This window comes from Polypterus senegalus, chromosome 7 (genome assembly GCF_016835505.1).
Source record: "Polypterus senegalus isolate Bchr_013 chromosome 7, ASM1683550v1, whole genome shotgun sequence".
Lineage (NCBI taxonomy): Eukaryota > Metazoa > Chordata > Cladistia > Polypteriformes > Polypteridae > Polypterus > Polypterus senegalus.
Window position 1 is genome coordinate 154353379 of NC_053160.1, and position 21545 is coordinate 154374923.

General features: G+C 38.0%; 1 protein-coding gene across 1 annotated transcript in view; it reads left to right on the forward strand.

The window, feature by feature from the left end:
* man2a1 (mannosidase, alpha, class 2A, member 1) overlaps positions 1–21545 on the forward strand; it is a 446136-nt gene that overhangs the window by 81396 nt on the left and 343195 nt on the right. The window contains exon 4 of the mRNA XM_039757985.1: positions 20062–20233. Within this exon, the coding sequence (XP_039613919.1) occupies positions 20062–20233 (172 nt within the window). The remainder of the gene's footprint in view (positions 1–20061; positions 20234–21545) is intronic.

Here is a 21545-nt window from a genome sequence, read left to right on the forward strand (position 1 = left end):
TTCCTCCTCTCCTCCTTCCTCCAGACACATCACCCACCCCTTCTTCGGCCAACAGTAGCCCAATTTCCGCCAGCAACCTGTTGGCTAACAGTAGTGGTGGCGGTTGATGTTAACCTGGGGGTTGAACCGATCCGGTATGGAAATATGTATTGTTGTCCGCATATTGATTTGGCAAAATTTTACACCAGATGCCCTTCCTGACGTAACCCTCCTCATTTATCCGGGCTTGGGACCGGCATAAAGAAACACACTGGCTTGTGCATCCCCTGTGGCTGTCCATTCTTCACAATAAACAATAGCTTATTTAGATTTTTGAAGGCTGTGTCAAGATCAGGGATCTGCAGTGTTAGTCCTTGAGGGCAGTGATCACAAAAATGTAACTGTGGTCTGTAGAAACTTTTCCTTCCCAATAACATATATTCTTTAATTTTATATCTTGTTCATGTTTTCATTCTTTTATGTCAGGCTAGTTTTATATCATAGATTTTTCCTTTCTAAGGATGTCATCCAAATTATTTGTAGGCATTCAAAGCGTGTTAGTAATTCTCAGTGCTTCACTTTTTTTCTCTTCAGTTTTCATCCAAATTGATAGGTCCTAATGAATACACACTGGTGTAAACGCAAACACATTAAATGTGCTGTTTTCTTTGTTAAATCTTATTGCTAATAAGAACCAATTCAAAACAGTGAATTTATCTGTTTAAGAGTAAAATTAACAATTAACAATGGCGACAACTAAAATAAAACCTAGAAATGTTTGAGCAATACCTGAGTGCTTGAACAGGAATAATTAACTTCTAATGAAGACAATGGGTTTGATGAAGAATACTGCTGGTCTAGATGCTTACATTTCAAAAAGCCATTGATCTGCAGCTGACGTAGTGTTTTAAATTCCAAGTCTAAGCTTTAATGGTAGATGCTAAAGGATAAATGCAAAATGTATCACATAAGTATGAATAAAGGCAAAGCATAAATTACAGTAATGCAATACAGGATGAGTATCCCTAAACTGAAATGCCTGGGGACAGAAGTATTCTGGACGTTTTTGGATTTTGAAATATTTGCATATACATAATGAAATATCTTGGGGAAACCCTTAATCAAATAGAGAAATGCAGCCAAACCAGCTAAATGATGACTCACTTGTATAATAATACTAATCACTAAAGCGCATTGATGTGACAACCATATTACACCTCAAAGTGATGAACATGATGTACAGACTATATTTTAGTTCCCTTTTAAGAGGGTCAGTGTTAAGTATTTGCACTAAAGAACTTGTTCTCAAGGAACTGGCTGAGAGGTCAGGAATATCTTGGCCTGCTTTCATTCAATCTTGCTGTCTTCAATGAGTCATTAAAAGACCAACACAAGGCCTTGCATTCAGTTTTTGTATGGTGTGGATGCACATACATAAAACAAAACATGTTTTTGCCAAATTAAAAAGGTAATTTGATGCAGTGTCTGGTTTCCCTAACATAATCGGAAACAACTCATATTACAATATAGACACCTAGCAAGAATGAAGCTGCTTTTGTTAACAGAAAACAGTGACATTCCCTTAATGCACAAGTCATCTGCAATTTTAACCGTGCCGGGCTGGTGTTCTCATGTCACATCAATGGGGGACAAAGCTCTTCAGCTGCGTTTAGTTGCATAGCAGCACTCTATACATCACAGGGTACAGCCCTGTGACGATGCGGGTTCAACTCCACGCTCCCATTGCTGTTCGGGAGCCCTTGAATCCAAACACCATCGATAATGTCACCGAGATGAGCTAGACAGTGGAGGCAACAACATAGCAAGGGGATGGTTCAAAAATTGCAGAAGTGCTTTTATGTAAAAGATCAAAACAAATCAAAAACAAAGTGTCCATATGGTGCAGTGATTCAAAGTTCCATAAATGAATAATCCATTAAAAGAAAAACGTGGAGGTTAAAAAAAACAATACGAAAAAACAATCCTTTTAAAACCAGAGGTTAAAATGTTCCTACGGAAGCAGTCTTTTAAAAACCAATAACAAGCTCAGTGCTTCTTTTCTATTAGTGTCTCACCTGCTTCTCCCACTTGGGCTTTGCAGCCGGCGAGACACCCTCTGCAGCTGCCCTTTTCTACATCACAATCACATGGGTCTGGAGACCTCCCGATCTCTGGCTTCGGGATCGCACTCATCCCAGTCCCGAGACTTGGTTCATATCCAATGGCCAGGACGCTCACGTTGGGTAATCCACGACCAAGCCTCCCGACTCCCGCTGCCTTTCCGGCCTTCCGCGGCCAGTCGCCTTTCCCTGGTCACTCCCGCTACCTGATCACTCAGCGGGAGCGACTTCCAACTCCAATTCCTGGGTGTAGGCCTAACACCCAGGCTTCCTCGCAGCTGCCCGCGAGTGCTCGTTCGCTCGCTCACTTGCCAACACACTCCGTGTGTCTCTCTCTCTCTCTCTCTCTCACTCTTGCACCGACTTGTTCCCTCGCTCCCTGTAACCTCCGTCTCCTCTTTTCTTTTCTCTCGATCTTTTTCCTTCTCTCTTTGAACCAACTCGTGTTTCTTTTATATTGTAAGGGGCCATAGCAGCTGCAGCACATTAGCCACGGGAACAATCACGGATGTGGGCAGTGCCTCACCTGTGCACAAGGTGAGAAACGCCTACACCGCAGATCGCCCCGTGGCTTGCTATGGCCACCACGCCGCCGCGAGTATGGTGATTATATATTTTAAAAATGGCCTTTGCTAAGCGAGCTGTGGACCCATAACACCACATTCCACCCTGCATAAGACTCCAGTTGCACGGGAAGGCTCCACACCACTGCCAACCCAGTGCAACTGGAGCTCAGGTCCACAGCTCGGCCACTCTACCCTGCACTGAAACAATAAAAACACTAAAACAATCCCACAATAAAACAAACCCAAGCCCCCTTCATAAAAACAGGACATTAAAAGAATAAGAACTTTAAAACACATATAAAAACCAGCAATAAATAAATGTCCATTAAAAGCTCTGTCCATTAAAATGTCCTCCTCCGGCTTGGGTATGTGGGTTCCTCCGTCTGGTACCAATCCCGCTTGCTGCTCTGTCTCCTCTTCGTACCTCACTGCTAGCTCATCCCACTTCTGCCACCAAATGTGAAGATGTGGGTTCTGCTCCACGCTCCCATCGCTGTTTGGGAGCCCTTGAACCCAACACCGTCGATAATGTCACCAAAATGTGCTAGACAGTAGAGGCAACAACATAGCAAGGGGATGGTACAAATGTGCAAAAGTGCTTTTATTTAAAACGGTTAACAAAATCAAAAACAAAGTGTCCATAAAGTGCAGTGATTCAAAGTTGTTCAAATAAATAATCCAATAGAAGCAAACGTGGAGGTTTAAAAACAATAGAAAAAACAATCCTGTTAAAAACGAGGTTAAAACATTTCATGGGAAGCAGTTTCTAAAACCAACAACAAGCCCGGTGTCTTCCTTTAACTGGTGACTCCCCTGCTTCTCCCTGTCCAGGCTTCGCAACAGCGGAGCCACTCTACCTGCAGCTGACCTTCTCTCCACTACTGATCTGGTGGCGTCCCAATCCCTGGCTTCGGTTCTGCTTCCTCCAGACCGAGACTGGGCTTCCCTGACGACCAGGACGCTCACGCTAGGGAGTTTACTGCCCACGCCTCCCGACTCCAGCAGCCTTCTCGGCCTTACGTGGCCAGCCATCCTTCTTCCCGTCACTTCCGCTCTTCAAAACATGCTCAGCGGGAGTGACCACTAACTACGGCCCTCGGGTGTCGGCCAAACACCCTGCTAGGACTCGCTGTCCAGCTGCCTGTGAGCCAAACTCTCGCCCACTCACTTGCTCGCTCTCCTGCACACTTCCTGCAACTTCCGTCCTTTCTCCCTTTTCATTTTGTTCTCTCTCTCTCTCTCTCTCTGATCTTTCTGTTCTCCTCCCAACCTACTCGCGCTTGTTTTATACAGTGAGGGGCCATAGCAGCTGCAGCACATTAGCCACAGGAACAATCACGGACGTGAGCAGTTCCTCACCTGTGCACTAGGTGAGAAATGCCCACACCGCAGATCGCCCCGTGGCTTGCTATGGCCAACCCGCCCCCTCACTAAGCTGCCATGAGTGTGGTGATTATTTATTTAAAAAAATCGACCTTTGCTAAGCAAGCTGTGGACCCTTCACACCACAAGCCCTTAAACCACTCAGGCCACCCAATTGTCTATTGTTTGTTGTTGCTTCGTGCCACTCTAAGCTTAATGGGTGACTTTCCCCCCCCACCGCCACCCCCAAAGAACAAATCTGTTTTGAATCTGCACATATGTTACTCACATCTACATTTTCACACTTGAATCCAAGTAATACTACAACCAACCTATACTAATTATTAAAAGTTTTTTTTTGCTTCACACTCTGAATAAATAAATAAAATATTATTAAATAAGTAAATAAACCAGCAGCTACTGCAAAGATTTGCTCAAATATCTGACATGCATCTGTAACAGAGTAATCATTTCTATTCTAGTCTTTTAATAGAACTTGTCTTTCCCTGAGAATCTGCTTCCTCATCCATTTTATTATAAAGGGGAGTTTCATTAAAAACAAAAGTCCAGTTTGGGAGTACTATCAGTATCATTTAAAATTGTGTGTCCCCTTAAAGCATATCATATATATATATATATATATATATATATATATATATATATATATATATATATATATAAAGGGTTCACTTTAAATTTATGACTATTCGGTTGGTATATGTATGGGAGACCAGGCAAGCTTCATGCCAAATAATAAATTGTTTTATTATACAATACCTGACATTAAAATAAGCTCATGATGACAAAGAAGTTATGCTTGCATGATATGATATATAGGTTGTGTTGGCCATATCACCGCAGTGCATATTAATCTAGGAGAGTCAACCATGCGGGTGATCTCAGAGAAAAATAATTCATTACAAGTGCTGTACTCGGGGAGTCAAACTCCAAGACCCCTTAACATTTTGCAAGAAAAATAGCCATGTGGAGATTTACTAGGAACAATGTAATAAAAACTAATAGTAAAAGGTTTTTGTTCTATAGTTTCTGTAGCATATTTATCCATGTTTACTAATTTTCTATCCATTTGAGAAAATGAATATTGTCTATTAAAATGACGTGGAATCATGAAATTAAAAAAAAAAAAGACTGAAAAGGTGGGTTAGCTGTATTTTCAGGAGTGTGTTGCCTGGGATGGATTCTTAATCACAAGCGTTTAGCTTCATTTAAAGTTATGGATTCTGGGGTATTGTTCACACTGGCTGGCTCGCAGATTTTCAGACTTTCATTTGAGATATCCTAGATATGCTTTGCTTCAGTTAGTAAGTTGACAGATAAATGGAGAAATTTGCTTAGTCAGTTCCTTGCCTGAAGACATTTATTATATGTGAGGAGAACATGCACATTAGCTAAGATTCAGATGCAGAGATTAGAGCTGTGAGATGGCCATACCTTTCTGTGCCTCACCAATTGTTTATTTTTTCAGTATTATTTTTGCAGAGAGCTTTACAATTTGTCTTTGGCCAGTCCTGTTTGTACTTGTGATTCTTAGAATTTTTCCAATTACTGTATAGCCATCTGTTTCCGGCGTGTGTGTGTGTGTAAGTGACAGAGAACATGTATCCTCATTTTTACTGTACACTACAGTAGTAAAATCAGGCTCAAATAATGGAAAAGTAAATAAAGGGCATGCTGCTTACTGTACATCTCTTGAGTATGTTCAAGCTGATCACTGGCACCTTTGACATATCTTTAGACAATAGCAGCATTAACCCCAGCAAAATGAAACTACAGGGTGGATGATGTAGGCCATGTTACAGGACTAGTTTTACAGTTGAAACTATTTATAAAATTATCTTTTACTTTTTAAAATGGTTATACTTAAACGTACCTGGTAAGTGTTTCAGAGTTGCTTCATAGTTGCAAGGAAAAGTTGCCAAGTGAGTTGCCTGTAAAGTTAAGAGAAAGAGTTGTGAGGGAATTGAGTGCCCCAAGTAAAACACAGGAAAGGTTACTTATGCAGTGTTCAGGAAAGGTGCCTGAACGTTGGAGTCGTTTGCTTGTACCCATGCCCACCACTTGTTGAGGTAAATAGCATTGCAAATGTGGTGGAGATGGGCAAATAGAGTGTCAGGATTGGCTCAAGAAAGCCTGCTGCTGTTTTAAACGGCACTACAGTCTCTAGGGATTCGTCTTGGTGTCTGCTCAGGTTAGTGACTTTCTGATTTACATGTAAGAGAGAAGGTGGGGTGTTGGTTGTAAAGTGTTGGAAGAAGATGCTTCCAAGGAACCAAGTAGAAAGAAGGTAGGTTTTAGAATTGAGTATTGAGCTATGTGAACCTTCTGATTAACCCAGATAAAGACAGTTGTATAGTGTCGGGAGATGAGACCTCGAAGAACCCAGTAGAGTAAAGGTAACTTCTGGAGTCAAGCGATGAGCAGTGAGATGAATCAGTGGATTATTTTTATTATTTTTTTTTTAATGTTTTACTTGGGAGCTTGTTTTTCCTAGAACATCTTTCAGGAAATAAAAGAAGGAAAATAATTGGGAGACTGATATTTTTTTTTTAATATATTTTTATCTTTTATTTTTGGATTATAGTTTTGCATCTCATAAACTGTTTTTCCTGGGTATTTTTGCCTGGCACAAAATTGAGAGATTTTTGGACCCTGGAAAAATAAACTTTTTTTTATTTTTAAAAATATTTTTCTGCAATTTTTTTTTATGATTTTCTTTTCACCCTGTTTTATCCTTGGTGCATGAACCACAAGATGCCTGAAGTCTACTATGCTGAGGTTCCTGTAGCATGGTGCATCATAGAGGGGCATACAGATAGTTGGTTTGGTTTCCTTTGAGCAGTTGATATCTCACATTCCTTTTTTTTTTCTTTTTTACTTTCAAAAGGCTGATTCTGGCAGGCTGTGTGTTGTAGTGATTAAGGCCTAGAAATAATTGCCCAGTTTACAGTACTATGATATTATCAAAGTTATCAATATTTTAAGTATATGTTAATAAAGATAATTCTTTGCCTCCAAAGTACTAGTACTCTGTGTGATAAAGGTGTATTGCAAACTTTACACAGTATTTAAAAATTTAAGCAGACAAAAAAAATTACATAAGGAGAATTTGCTTTTATTTACTTTATGCATTGTATATTATTAAAACAATCTTAATATTTGCAGACATTTTAATGAAAGCAGTAATCAATTGACATTATTATAATTAACTTGTACTGGGCACTACTTAAAATATTTTAGATGTGCAAAATGCCAAAAACCTGCTCACTAACATACACAGAGACTTCATTTCACCCAGTTGACTTTTTAAGGTTTTCCAAGTATGAAAACAAAATGTACAGTGTACAAAATTGCATGCCAAAACAACAGAATAGGTCAAATAAAACTTGTTTATGTCTAACACAAAGTGTGCGTCTTACTTGTAGTGCAGCCGTAGAGATCCTGTGTTTTTATTAACCTGGTATTCTGAGAACTGTCACAGGTCAAGGGACTGAAAGGCAAGCTTCTCTAAACTCCTGGGCTTGAGTGGTGTCTATGCCAAGTAACAATGTTTCCATCTGTGCTAAATGCCCCTTCATATGGCACACTAGTTGGAGGAATATTTAAGTGTTTCTTTGTAAGGGGACAAGATAAATTGGTTTTACTGGTTTTCGACCATTGTAGAGGATCACACTCACTGTCTGCATTAGCCATTTTATATACATATATACATACATACAGTACATTCAAACCCCTGTATACACTGCTTCATAATAGAAGTTTGTTTGTTCTTGCCTTTTAAGGCGGTGTTCATTACACATCTACTTCATTTTAACCTTGGCATCTCTCTTGGTGCCGCCTGTAGATGAGGCAAATAAACTCATGTGCCCAAACTTTAAACCATGTTTAGTTAACCCTTCAGTTACCCTCAGTCCTTTTCCGTATGCTTTTAACAATCCATTGTTACTACTTAAGTATATGCTTTATATTAAATTCAAAAAATTATAAGGTATTGATTACAAACATTTGATTAAAATTCTATAGTGTCAGGGTCCCCGCTTCCTCATGCGGTCTTACATGTTAATCAAATTAAATATTGGGGATGGCTCCCTTTGGGTTTTGTGCACATTTATATAGTACTGAAACATTGTTTAGGGATACGGTACACAAATATTTATAGAGTTACCAATATTGATTTCATATATAATTGAGAAAAAGATTATGGGCTTAAGCCACTGAACACTGCTCCGTCTCCACGCCCCAAGTTTCCTGACAACCACCTATTGGTCCATTCTTGTCTTGGATTTGATGACACCACTTTCTCTTCTACTACTCTTATAGTAAAATGTTTTAAAAGGTTGCAGGACTCTTTCCTTAGAAACATGAGCCAGTGTGCACTCCTTTAAAAGCTGATGTTTAATCTTTACGGGTCTTTGCAGCCAAGGAGGTGTCTATAATCTACAGTTCAGCCAAACTTCCAAGCTGCTCCTAGGCTCGGGCCTTTGCTGCCATCTGTGGCCCCGACAGTACATTATGCCAAAGCCTCTGATTCCTGCTGCCAAGCTTGCGCCCCCTGCAGTCCATGGCTCCATCCGCAAGACACCTCATTGAGCCTCACCATCGCCTGCAGCCACACTGCCTTTCTTCAAGTCCCTCCAACTGAGGAGCGTGTTTCAGTCACTGCAGCTTCAGCTGTAATGGCCATCAGTCCCTAAGTGTTGGCTGCACATTCCTTTAAGGGACTTCCTCCTGGCTGTTTTCCTTCTCTCTTTCACAGGCACCCACTCTCTCCCGATTCTGCCTTCTCTCTCCATCTTTTAACCTCCTTTCTTTTTCTTTTGTGTCTTTCAATGTGCTGGCTCTTTCTTATATGCCTCCGTGGGCACAGCGTCTGAATTATGCAGCACAGGAATCCAATGAAGAAATTGAGACAGACTGCACCCGCACGTTCAGGTGCGATTTGCTCCAATTACTCCACCGACCCCACCAGCTGTGTGAGCACACACACCCACAGAGAACGAACCAGGCATTCAATTGAGCAGCAGACCTGCTTGTACCATAGACTTAAATATTAAAGAAAAAGTTCAATTAAAATGTAATCATGTTTTGAAATGAGGGCCATTGTAATTAATTGTGCTTAGTTTTGTATTTTCTTAGTTTAGGAAGCCAGGTTTCTGGTTGACTTGATTGTATTTATTGTTTCATCTGCCCAGAGGCATTTTGATATCCTCATCTTGTTTCCATTCCTCATAAAATTGTTTAGATGGAGTGTCAAGCTCTTTAGGACCTTGTGCTTTGAATTTGATAAACCTGCATCCTCTGGTGTGTTGCCTGAGGTATAAGAATGACTCTTCTTGTGGAATTGGTAATAGATCTTATTTTAGCTGGAAATGCAGTATTCAGTTGGATGCAAGTCAAGTACACACAATTAATGTTTCTTTCCCATGTTAGATTTGTATTATCAGGCGTTTTCCCTGTTTTCTTTTACGGAAAATGTTTATCTAATGCTTTGCAGATAGATTTCCATTATGCATAAACATATTAACTTTTAATAAACTGAAACAGATCAATGGCCTTGGCTAACTCTGTGAATTAACTGTTGTGTGAAAGGATTTTAGTCTAGCAGTGGCACTTTAGTTTGTTTTACATTTTTTACTACTACAAAAATATTATTATTTAATTTATATGAGGTATATAAAGAAATGTGTAGGCTTGTGTTTAAAATTCTGTCTTACTCTTTACAGTCTGATCAGGGCTTGTATTTTTATAATGGAAGACACAAATTTCCAACCATGCTGCACAGTAGATATGGTTTTACTTTGGATGTTGTGTCATAGCTTTAAATATCCAAGTTGACTTTCTAGCTCCATTGCTATCTGCCCCTTTTTTTGAATTGTTTTTTTTTTTTCAGATAGTTTGGTTTTCTCCTTCCTTCTCAAGGCTTTGGTATGATGACTAAATTGACTCTGTCTGAGCAATTGTGTATACCACTAATAATAATAATTACTTTTATGTAGTACTTTTCTAACCTACTCAAAGCACTTTACATAGACAAAGGTGAACCATTCCAGCCACTACCAGTGTGTAACATCCAGCTGGTTGATGTGACAATAGCCATTTATACACCACTATATTCACATACATTATCAATTTCGCCCCTTTCAGTGCCCAATTGCTAGTTAGCCATAGCAGGTGTTATTAAGGGGCTAGAGTGATCAAGACTGTGGTGGGCAGTTACGTCAGGATATTGGGAAACTCTTTTTGAAAAATACAAGGAATGTTTTATGGCACTAGAGAATCCAGACCTTGGTTTAACATCTCATTCAAAGGATGGTGGCACTTTTTACAGACCAGTGTCCCCGCCACTGCATTGGGGAATCGGGATTTGCACACCAACCACAGGGTAAGCACCCGGTAATGGCTTTGGGAACACCTCTTCCAGCAGAAACCCATCTAAGTATTGGCCAAGCCCTAACAATGTTAGTTTCATAAGAATTACCTGTTCTGAAGTGCAGTTAGTAAGGCTGCTGGTCTATTAGTAGGCCCCGAGTTTGTTTCTGGCATGTGCCAGATACTTCCATGCTAAGGAGTAAACAATCTAAACACTTAGACCATTTCCTGAGTGAAATTACTGGCAGAAACCAAGCAGGTATTTTGTAGGTTATTCATTCCTGAATTAAGGATTGTAGTATAGATTATATTGGCAGAAGAATGCTAAGGATGGAGCTACCAGGGCAGAGGAAAAGAGGAAGGCCTAAGCGAAGGTTTATGGATGTGGTGAGAGAAGACATGCAGGTGTTGGGTGTGACAGAACAAGATGCAGAGGACAGAAAGATATGGAAGAAGATGATCTGCTGTGGCAACCTCTAACGGGAGCAGCCGAAAGAAGAAGTATAGAATTTAAAGATAGTAATAGCATATTTTACAGAAATTAGGTGAATAGGATTGATTAGCTTTGTTGGGCTGCATTGCCTGTTCTTGTCAGAAGGGTCTTTTATTCTAACTAGCCGAAGCCTGCCGTAGCATATGGTGGTGTAAGAATAGGAACGGAAAATGGTGAGAAAGGAATTCAGAAATCAAGAAGAAATAAATACTTCTTGAAAGATGCAGTTGTGAATAGGTGTTTTGGTGGTGACGACAGATAATGAGCCGAAAGATCTAACCCTGGAAAAAGCCATGTACAACTGACCATGGCTGAAGACTAGTTGTTAGAATCGTTGTGAAGAGTAAACAGCATGTGGGTATGTGGAAGGCCGCGCTTCTGAAATTCGATTACGTAAATATAATCAATAACGACCTCAAAAAGATGTTGTTGTAGAATGTTTCTAAGTAATTCCTGCAGCTTAATCCAAAAGATTCGTACTACAATATCAGGTCTGTACTCCGGTCTTAGGTTATCCAACAGTGCATGTAGAATTTCCGGCCAAGCAGGATTACATGTGAAAGTGATAAATAAATGAGGCTGTCTGAATTTACGTACTATGGCCATGGCATCCTGCTTGTTTTGTTGCATGTATCTTGGACTTCCTGGAAGTGTGGACAGTAATATGATCATTTTGCCTACATGTACGTTATTTTTAGCGTTTGCTTGCAGTGTGTCTGATAGTCCTTTGTATTGTTACACGCGCAAATCTTGTTGATCTAATCTGAGATAGTTGAGATGCGCGCCCTCTGTTTTAACATACGCATCTACGATGTACTGTTGGAATAGTTCGCCACTGGAGTGCAAAATACTAAATGTATTCCTCATTGCTAACCTGTACGCGTAAAATTGCCATTGAGTAAGCCTTATTCGCTTGGCGGTTCTTTTATCGGGAACATTTTGTAAGTCTTTGTGCCAGCCAAGGTCTCCGTAAGGGACTAAAAGTGGGTAAACCATAGGATCGCAATTCATATTGAGTGTGGAAATCTGTTTACAGGAGTTGCCTATGGGACAGATGCAAACGTACTTCAGAAGCTTGGCGAGAAATGCCGTGTTGGCTGGGTGTAGGTGGGACCGGTTTTGAAGAGCAGCCGCTGGCAGCATGGGAAGGGGTTTGGAATAGGACGAACAGGAATCGAGAAATGCCGTGTTGGCCACATGTGGGTGGGACCAGTTTTGAGGAGGAAGCAGGACAAACCAGAAAAGAAATATATATAAAAGATATTGATTGGTATTATTCAATACATCTGTAAATATTTGGAGCAATTACATTTTTATATGTATTTGATCTATTTCTCTGTAAAATGCCTATCCAAATACATTTTTTGTGAGTAATTAAAAAATATTGGATCCGTACATTTTCTTCTAGCTATGCAACTGGACAACTGAACTGTTTGGTTCACTATTTCAGTCTCTGCTGTTGTTCTTCTGATTGCTGTGCTTCTGTTCTATATGGTGAGCCCAATGGATTTCTGTTTTGCTCTCTATGAAGCTATTTTGCAGGTAGTCACTACAAGGGTGATCAGTCATTGTGTGTGTATGTGTGTGTGTGCCCTTCTCTTTACAGTGACATCAACTTCACTCCTGCAAGGGAGCATCAGCAAAAATGCATGTATTCACAAATACTTTTTAGAAAAAAATGTGTTCAGTGACAAATACACTTCATGGAGAAAAATATAAGGAATTTAATTTAGTGGAAAAGGTTCACTTGCATATTTAAATCCTATTCATTTTAGGGTTTCTGCCTTGTGATGACATCTTGCTGCTTCTCTCTAGAACTAGGGATGTCCAAATAACAGTGGTGAGAAACCAATTGACCTGGTATACCTGATGAAAAAAATAGTGGAAAACTAGTGAGCAAATTTAAAAGCAAAAAAACACATTCTATCATAAAATGTGCAAATTTGTGCATACAGAAGGAAGTGAGAAATGTGATTTTGTGTCAGGGTATTAGTTGTCTTACTGTATACCTTTGTGTATGGATTCTGATGTTAACTGTGTGTAAATGCTGTATTACTTAAGAATATTAACCAAAATGATGTGTGATTCTACCTGATTAATGAGTAGATACTGGCTCTTGCCTTCTAGACAAGATCCTTGCTACAGTTTCACCTCCTGGATTTTTGGTTCTGTGGCAAGGGGATCTTGGCAGACTGAACGTCTGCATTAGATTAAGCAGGTTTGAGAAAGTATGCATGTTTTCAAGCTTGAAAATAATACTAGAAATGACTGTGTCCTGTCCTCTGTTTGCTAGGTGATAGTAAAAGTTATAGAGAAAGAAACACTCCACTTTCATTGGCTCAAAACAGAAAGGTGAATATCTGCTATCAAATACGATTGAGCAGCTGAGCGTTAACAAGAATTTCATCAAGTGATTAGACTCACCTTTCTGCACAATTCATTAATATAGCTATTACTTGTTAAAAAATATGCTTCAGTCTGAAACTGTCAGAATTTTTAATTACATTGTGATATGGATTTTTTGCCCATATCACCCACTCCTCCTTCCAAGTCAAGATATATCTAGCTTAATTGCTGCCTGCACTGGTTCAAATTGACATATGGTTGGGTGTCATTTTTTCTTTTTATTCACATAGTTTAATATTTTCTTTTTATTTGTGTATAGTTTTTTTCCATGTTGTATGTTTTTGCCACATTTTCATTTATTTTATTTTTATCAAAAAATGTTTCTAAATAAAATAGAATGCATGAAAGCCAGCTGAGCATATTTTTTTATTCTTAAGAAATAGTTCAGCGCTAAGCATTTTCTATCTTTATACGTAATTTTCTTGCACTAACTATGAACACAAATCTGTTAAGTGGAGTAATCGTTCCATTCAGGTGCAAGGCGGTTGAACTGCTAGTAGCGTTCCCACATTTCAGTATTATCGGACTTTTCTTGTTGGTTTCTTAACTTTTTTTTTTTGAGAAGTTATACTTTTATGGATTGCTTCTGCTTCTCTGTGGCTGTTTTTATTATAAGTTGCATATGCTACTTGTACTTCCTTTTTGTTTGGTTCTTCTGTTATTTTGATGGTGCAACTATAATTAAGAAATCTGATGTACAGTATGTGTGACAGCCAAAACAGATGCTGACCTACTTATGAATAGCGTATTCACGTGTTAGTGTAGGAGTGTCACACTCAGTTTTATTAAGGGACAGAAATAACACTTTATGTACTCTGTATGGGCTGGAGTGTATCAATAAACAACTACCGCTTCATCATCTATTCAAACGGGTACCAGTATCTGCTCATCAAAATCTTACATTCAGCTTCACATCTCTCTTAAAACTATATTCCCTTTTTTTCAGGTTTTCTTTTTGTGAACATTGTAGTCGATTAGGAGCACATAAAATCGTGTGAGATTGGATGCAGGTGAGAATTTGCATCTAAAGCAAAGTACAGGTACATTCATTTACACCTGCATTAATTTGATGGCACTGTACCTCATTTTAAAAAAAGGGTGTAAATGCACTAATAATGGATCACACAGACCACATTCAGAATTGGTCAAAAGTGGATAAGTGATTATGTTTAACATGAGTGGTAATGCAAATACATTTTCTATCCATGAAACAATTGTGTTGGATGGTGTCAGGATTAAGATAAGCAGTGGAAGGTGGCCTGTACTGAGAGTCGTGATCCGTTAAAAAGAAAGTTGACTTGACATAGTGTCCTGTGTGGGGTTGAACTACCAAGTCCTTCATGAGATGCATATTTGGCATCATGCTAAGCCTCAGTTTTTTTTTTTTTGTTTTTTATTTATGTCTGTGTAGTATGTAAGCTTTCTTTTGCTTTTTCTTGGTGGTTCATTATGTGCAGCCAGTTTCTATTCTAAGTACAGTTTAGTAGTGCAAATACATGCAAATGCACACTAATGATGCATTTTAATGTCCAGTATAAATTCAATCCAGCTAAATTATACGCAGTTACAAACTGCATATTAAAAGCACCCTACAGGGGGACTTGGAGAAAACTAATAGTCATCACGGCGCGGATATAATATTATTTTGAATATTGATGAAGTGGACCATGTTAAACATGTGTAAGGTCCGGATCCAGCCCCCAGGGCTTGAATTTGACACTACCGTGTTAGTGGAAGTAAATTTATTTTAACAAGATAGCAATACAACTTTACTTTCACACAGAAAGCCATTGTGGGTATTTGGACAATAGAATATAATATTCATATTTTTCTTTTCATACCATTTCAGTTCTTGTCAGTACCACTGGTTAGCTCCTTTCTGTGCTTGAAACAATACATTGGACCAATGAGCGATTTACAGGGAAAGCATGTGTTTTCATGCGTGGCTCTTAATGGTTAGGTAGAAATTATTATTTTTTTGTTTTGCACTCTTTTAAATTAACTTGTTTTGGGACTTTTTGAGGTGCTGGGGACAAAACTGATCGTTTGATTGGAGTTGTATCTCATTACTAAATCTGCAAGCATAGATGAGCAATATTTGTTTCTGGCTTAAAAAAGATACAGTATGAGTGGTTTACCTAATGCCTGAACCAAATGTCATTTTGTTTCTTCCAATTTCGGAGCAGAAAAAAAACAAAAGATTTTGCTGACAGTTTTATTTCTGCAGAATGGTGAATTTTTTTTTTTCTGCCAAAGGTTAAATATATTTTTAGCTTGCAAACAAAATTTGTAGGAAGTAACTGAAATTTTTTTGATATTTGTGTTTAATGTGGACTAGCACATTGTCATTTTTTGTCATTTGCTTAATACTTGAATCAATTTTCTTATTCTCATATCTTTTATTTTGCCATTGCTTATACTACCTAATATTCAATAAATAAATGCACAAAGGTCATAAAATCTCAAACTGGTTTCCTGAACATGACAATGAGTTCACTGTAGTCAAATGGCCTCCACAGTCACCAGATCTCAATCCAGTAGAGAACTTGTGGGATGTGGTGGAATGGGAGATTCTCATCATGGATGTGCATCTGACAAATTAGTAGCAACTGCGTGCTGCTATTCATGTCAATATGGACCAAAATCCCTAAGGAATGTTTCTAACACTTTGATTCTGTGCTACAAAGAATTACAGCAGAAGGCAAAAGGGGGTCCAATCCGGTGCTTGCAAGGTGTACCTAATAAAGTGGCCAGTGCTTGTATATGATAGTCAGTCAGTCGTTAGTACTCTACAACATCAAACAATGGCTAGTAACAGACAATACAGGTGGCAATGAAATAATTTTGAATATTTTAAAAGCCTTCAGTACTTTTCTCTTGGAAAGAGTTCTGTCAGCTGTATAAACATAAAAGGAATAATGAAAAATTTTGAAGCATTTCTTTCAGTTTTATGGAGTGTGTTATTGTTCTTTATAAAAACCTGCATAGTGCAAAATGAAGGACTGATCAGTTTACTTTAACGCTCCTGTAACTTTAACTACTTTTTGGAAAGGTGGCCTACTTTTAAATCTAAGTGTATTAATCACAAGCCTAACAACTGTTTCTCCTGAAAACTGTAAGAAAATGTTGGATACATTTGCTTTAATACCATAAACCTGATTTTATTTATTTATTTTTTTAATTGAAAGCAGATTTTGATTCTATTTGTGTGCATTTTAGCCACATAACACTCAGAGACTGATTGATTTCCCAGGCAGCGTGCCTTCTGTTGAACTTGGCATGTCTATGTTTGAGTTTCCTTCGGGGACTTTGATTTCTGCACAGTCCGAGGTCGTGCAGTCTAGGCTGGCATTTCTAAATTAGTACAAGTGTGATTGTCTATGAATAGCAGTGGAAGTGTTGCTTTTGCTTAAGCTGCTTTTCTGCTATTGTAGACCTTATCATTGAGTTTGAGTTAGTCAAAAGTAAAGTTTTTGTTAATACAGAAGAGGTAAGGAGGGGTGATCAAAATATTGCACACAAAAATATCAAATAAAAATAGAAAACTGGTGTTTGATTTCAATCAATTCTGAAGCAGTTTGTTTTTTATCCCCTTATAAAAGGGGTATTTTTCAATTTAAGGGTCCGCATCCAAACATAACAAACTTTTACACTTAAACACTAAAGTGCTGTTACATTTAATAAATATTGTTAGTCAGCAATATTTTTGTAACCAAAGAGTGAAAAAACGCATGGCTGCCAACATCATTAATTCAAACTCTTTTGTGATGAAAAAGATCAGTGTACATATCTGTGTAAAATACACCAGAAGTTGACCTGTCAACAATAAATCATTTATGAACACAGCATTTATAAATTTCTTACTGTATTCACAAGCATTTCTTAACACCTAGCCAAAACACAAGGTGTATTCCGTGATAACCTTTAGCACTCATGTTGCAGACTAACACAGTATGTATAATTTATTATTGTTTGTTTGCAAAATGTCTCCTTGACTTTTAGCTCCAAAATATCTCTAGCAGTTTTCCATAATAAAAAAATACTTAATTAAGTTTAGCATTGCAGGGTACATTAATTGTGAGCACATAAAAGTTGTTGTGTGTTTGTGATGTTATGTTTTAGCCTTTGCTCTCCTACATTGTTAATGATCCTAAACTGACTTGAAGACTAAAGATAAAAAAGCAAACCAAAAATGAAAACATTTCAGACATTGTTGTTATAATTATTAAAAGGAAAATTACCCTTTTTTGTGATCTTTCTGATTTGATGTTTTCAAAATGTTTTCAGCACTAAAGTGGCTGTCTAAGTCAGTATTATATATCAAATGGGCAATTGCAATCTTAAGAAACAGAACATCATAGATACACACTGCCCTGATCTTAGCTTTCAAAAAGGGCATGCAGTCTGTCATTAATTGTGATGGCCTATTATGGCTTTAGGAGATTGTAACTGTTCAAGTACTAGTACTTAAATATCTGTGGCATAATCTACACAATGAATAAAAAAACACTCGATTCAACTCCATGAAAAGTGTGATTGATGAGCACAAGTCATTGGATGAATATGAGAAAACGTGCAAGTCACTGAATATGCCTTAGAGGCCAGTTAAATCAATGCTTTAAAAATGGAAAAAGTGTTGCACAGCTGTCAGCTTACCTAGAGCAGGCCATCTACCAAAACTGAGTGATACTATACGGAGAAAGTAGTAAGGGAGGCCACCAAGAGACCTGTGAGAACTCTTACGGAGTTGCAAGCTACAGAGGAGATGATTGTCCGGTGCTTCATCCGTCGCAGCTTTTTTGGAGAGTTGCAAAAATAAGGTTGCTGTTGGTGATGAAATAATAATAGTAATAATATGCACAAAGATTTTACCAGAAGGCACATGGGAGACTATGAAATCAGTTGGAAGAAGGAACTATGATCTGCAGTGAGCAAAATTAACCTTTTGTGAGAAAATCAAAAACTCGCCATCCCCACCTTAAAGCACAGTAGTTGCAGCATCATGTTGTGGAAATGCTTCTCAGCAGCAGACCCTGGAAAGCTTATGAGAGTTAGGTGAATACAGCAAAATACAGGAAATTTTTGAGGGGAACCTGATGGACACTGAAAGAAACCTCCTCCTTGAGAGAAGATGTGTTTTCCAGCAAGACAACATCTTCAACCGTAAAGCTAAAGCTAAAGCTATAGCTTAAAAACAAGAATGTGAATGTCCTGGAGTGGCTGAGTCAGATCTCAGTCTCATTAAGAATATGTGGCCAGACTTGTTCAGTTACAATCTGTATGCAACCTGATAGAGCCTGAGCAGTTTTACAGAGAAGAGTGGGGTAAAATGGCATTGCCCAGATCTTCAAAGCTGATAAACACCTGTGAACACAAACTCAAGGCTCCCATGGGTGCCAAGGCTACATCTACTACATACTGACTTGAAGGAGTGATTTACTTATTCAGACAATTATTTTGTGTTTCATTTTTGCACTCAATTTAGACCACTCTGGAGGGAACCGCTTTCACTTTGATATTGAAGAGTCTTTTACTGTTAATCAGTGTCCAAAATCCAAATTAAATCCATTGTGATTCAGTGCTGACAATGGCACATGAAATTTCCAGTTGCCCATCAGTAAACATTCCAATCATAGATCAATTCCTGCTTTTTCCTGCCTTTCCTAAGGCCTTGGCTTTTGTTGATGGTCATTGCAAAACATAATTTTACAGGAAGGTGTATTCTTTTGAATTGAAAGAGGTAATCAGCTAGATTCCTACTATTTTTTGGATGCAGAGCAGCACTTTACAAGCTGTTATTGCACTACTTACTCGCCCTTCCATGCTACAATTTGGAAAAGCCACACAGCTCTTATCATGTCTTTCACCATTTGGGAATATCCCAACTGGTTCTGAAACTCCATGGGTCAGTAATCTAAATCTATATCTACGCCACTCCACAGAGGGTCCAGCCTGTCTCCCTTATACCTTCCCCTCTTGCTTGTTGTTCGTGTAAGAACACCTCACAGCACTTGATACTTCATGCCAGGAAGTCGACAGAGCAAAATGAAACCAAAATAAAAGCCAGGTATACATCTGAGAGTGCTGGTAGTCTACAAAAAACAACAGCACTTAACTAACCATTGAGCTTTGCATCTTCCTTGAGCTTCGCCGAACTCATTTGATAACGTCTCATTTTTCCTGTCTAGAACATGCCCTTTCCTCAATGGTCCGTCTACCTTTTTGATACCTTTTGATTAATGGTGTTTTTCACGTGGACGGTTGCCTCTTCTGCTTCATTCTTTGTTTGCTTACTTCTCGCTCTCAGTATAGTACAGAACATGTAAATTAATATTATTAATATACAAAAAATTTGTGTGCTGATTTTCTTTTTCTATAATGTTGCAAAATTTCAGTTAGATCCATCAAGGTATTTTTGAGATTTTTGGGTATTTATTTTTTCTACTGTTAGGGACATAGGGGATTTACCCCTTGATTTCAAAATCAGAAAGTCCTTTCTTAAGTGATATCTACTTAAAATGCTGAAATTTGGAAGGATGGTACATCTTTTTAACAGAAGAGGAAGTGACATTTTGGAAAAGTAGTAATGTGCTATTTCTGTTGCAGTTTTAAATATGACTTCATTTGTTGTAATGTTGAGTGAATAAAAGGGGTCTATAATTCCAAAATATGAAATTAGGTTTTTAATTTTCTACTAATCCACACCCTTGGTTGTAAAGATTGATTGATGTGTATTTTGCTTTTTTAGGTTGGGTGAAGACATTTGATGAATACTACAGGGACCAGACACAGCACATACTTAACAATATGGTAGTGAAGCTGCATGAAGATGAAAAAAGAAAAATTCTGTGGTCAGAAATTTCGTACTTCTCTAAATGGTGGGATAGCATAGACAGTCAAAAACGGGATGCAGTGAAAAGGTTAGTAGTTGTTTTATATAAATCATAATTAAATCCCTGTTATAATTTAAATCATAATTGTTATGTTATTTACAATAGATACGTTACTTTTGGAATGCAAAAAATTTTTTTCTTCTTGCATGCGTGAAAATTGTAGACAAAGTAATATGTAAAAGTCTAATCTTGTATTCTTTAGTGCTAGAATTATTTGACTAATGATCTTATTTGGTTTGGAAATTTAAATAAAATGTTTGCCTATTGGTGTAAATATCTGAATAGAAATCAGATGTTAAGTAGCATGCAAAATAATTTATAGTTGACATTTATATTAAGGTTTGGAATGTATTGTGTCATATTTAGTTCAGTTTTATCTGATTGTGATTAAGAAGGTGAATCATGGGTAATATGGTTCTTTTCCAGCAGCCTGTTTCCTTTAAAACAAAACTTTTCTGTTCATAACTTAAAATATACTTTTGTAGCCTTTAAGGCATGTTGCTCATGAGGAGTCATTCGCTGAATATTTTCAGTATTTTAAACATTAACTGATAAAGTACAACATAAAAAAAATCTTTAAAATAAAGTTCTATTTTTTCTATGATTAGTTGCAAAAAAGAACTCAAATATGTGTATAAAAAGTATAATTTTATGCAGTTGTGGTTTCATGGATGGGCTTGAAAATACCATTCATTCATTCATTCATTCATTATTGAGCCTGCCTAATTCATTCAAGGTTGCAGAACTTAGAGCCCATCTTAGTAGTATCAGGCACAAGAAAGGAGCTACACCAGGACAAGTTCTCTGTCCATGAGGTACATTCACATACTGTATGCATCCACTCTCACTTACGCAGGAATGGTTTAGAATCTCCTTTTACCTTAAACTGCATGTCTGGTCAGACCACAATGACAGAATGCCATGTAATCAGACACTGGAAACTCATGCAGCCTCCACAAACTTCGGAGCTTTGAGGCAGCATGAGTTATAGACATTATAGACAGTAGCTCTGGCTCTGCTTTCTTTTACTAATTTAATACTCAGCTAGGCAAAGGAAGATGTCTCATTTTGATTGGAAATCATGAGATTATGGCATTACTATCCCCAAAATGGACTGGTCCACTAAGGGTGCACTGGAATTTTTTTTAAATGGGTACCAGAAATGATAAGCACCTTACTTTGTATAGGCATCTTTAAGTTGTTTTTGTTTATTTCAGACGAAAATCATAACACCCAAAATGGTGTATAATAATTGAAGAATTTTATCCTTATTCACGCCTTCTCGTCACTTTTGCCTAGGATATGTGAATATGCTTGTTTTATGTATTTTTTGGAAATG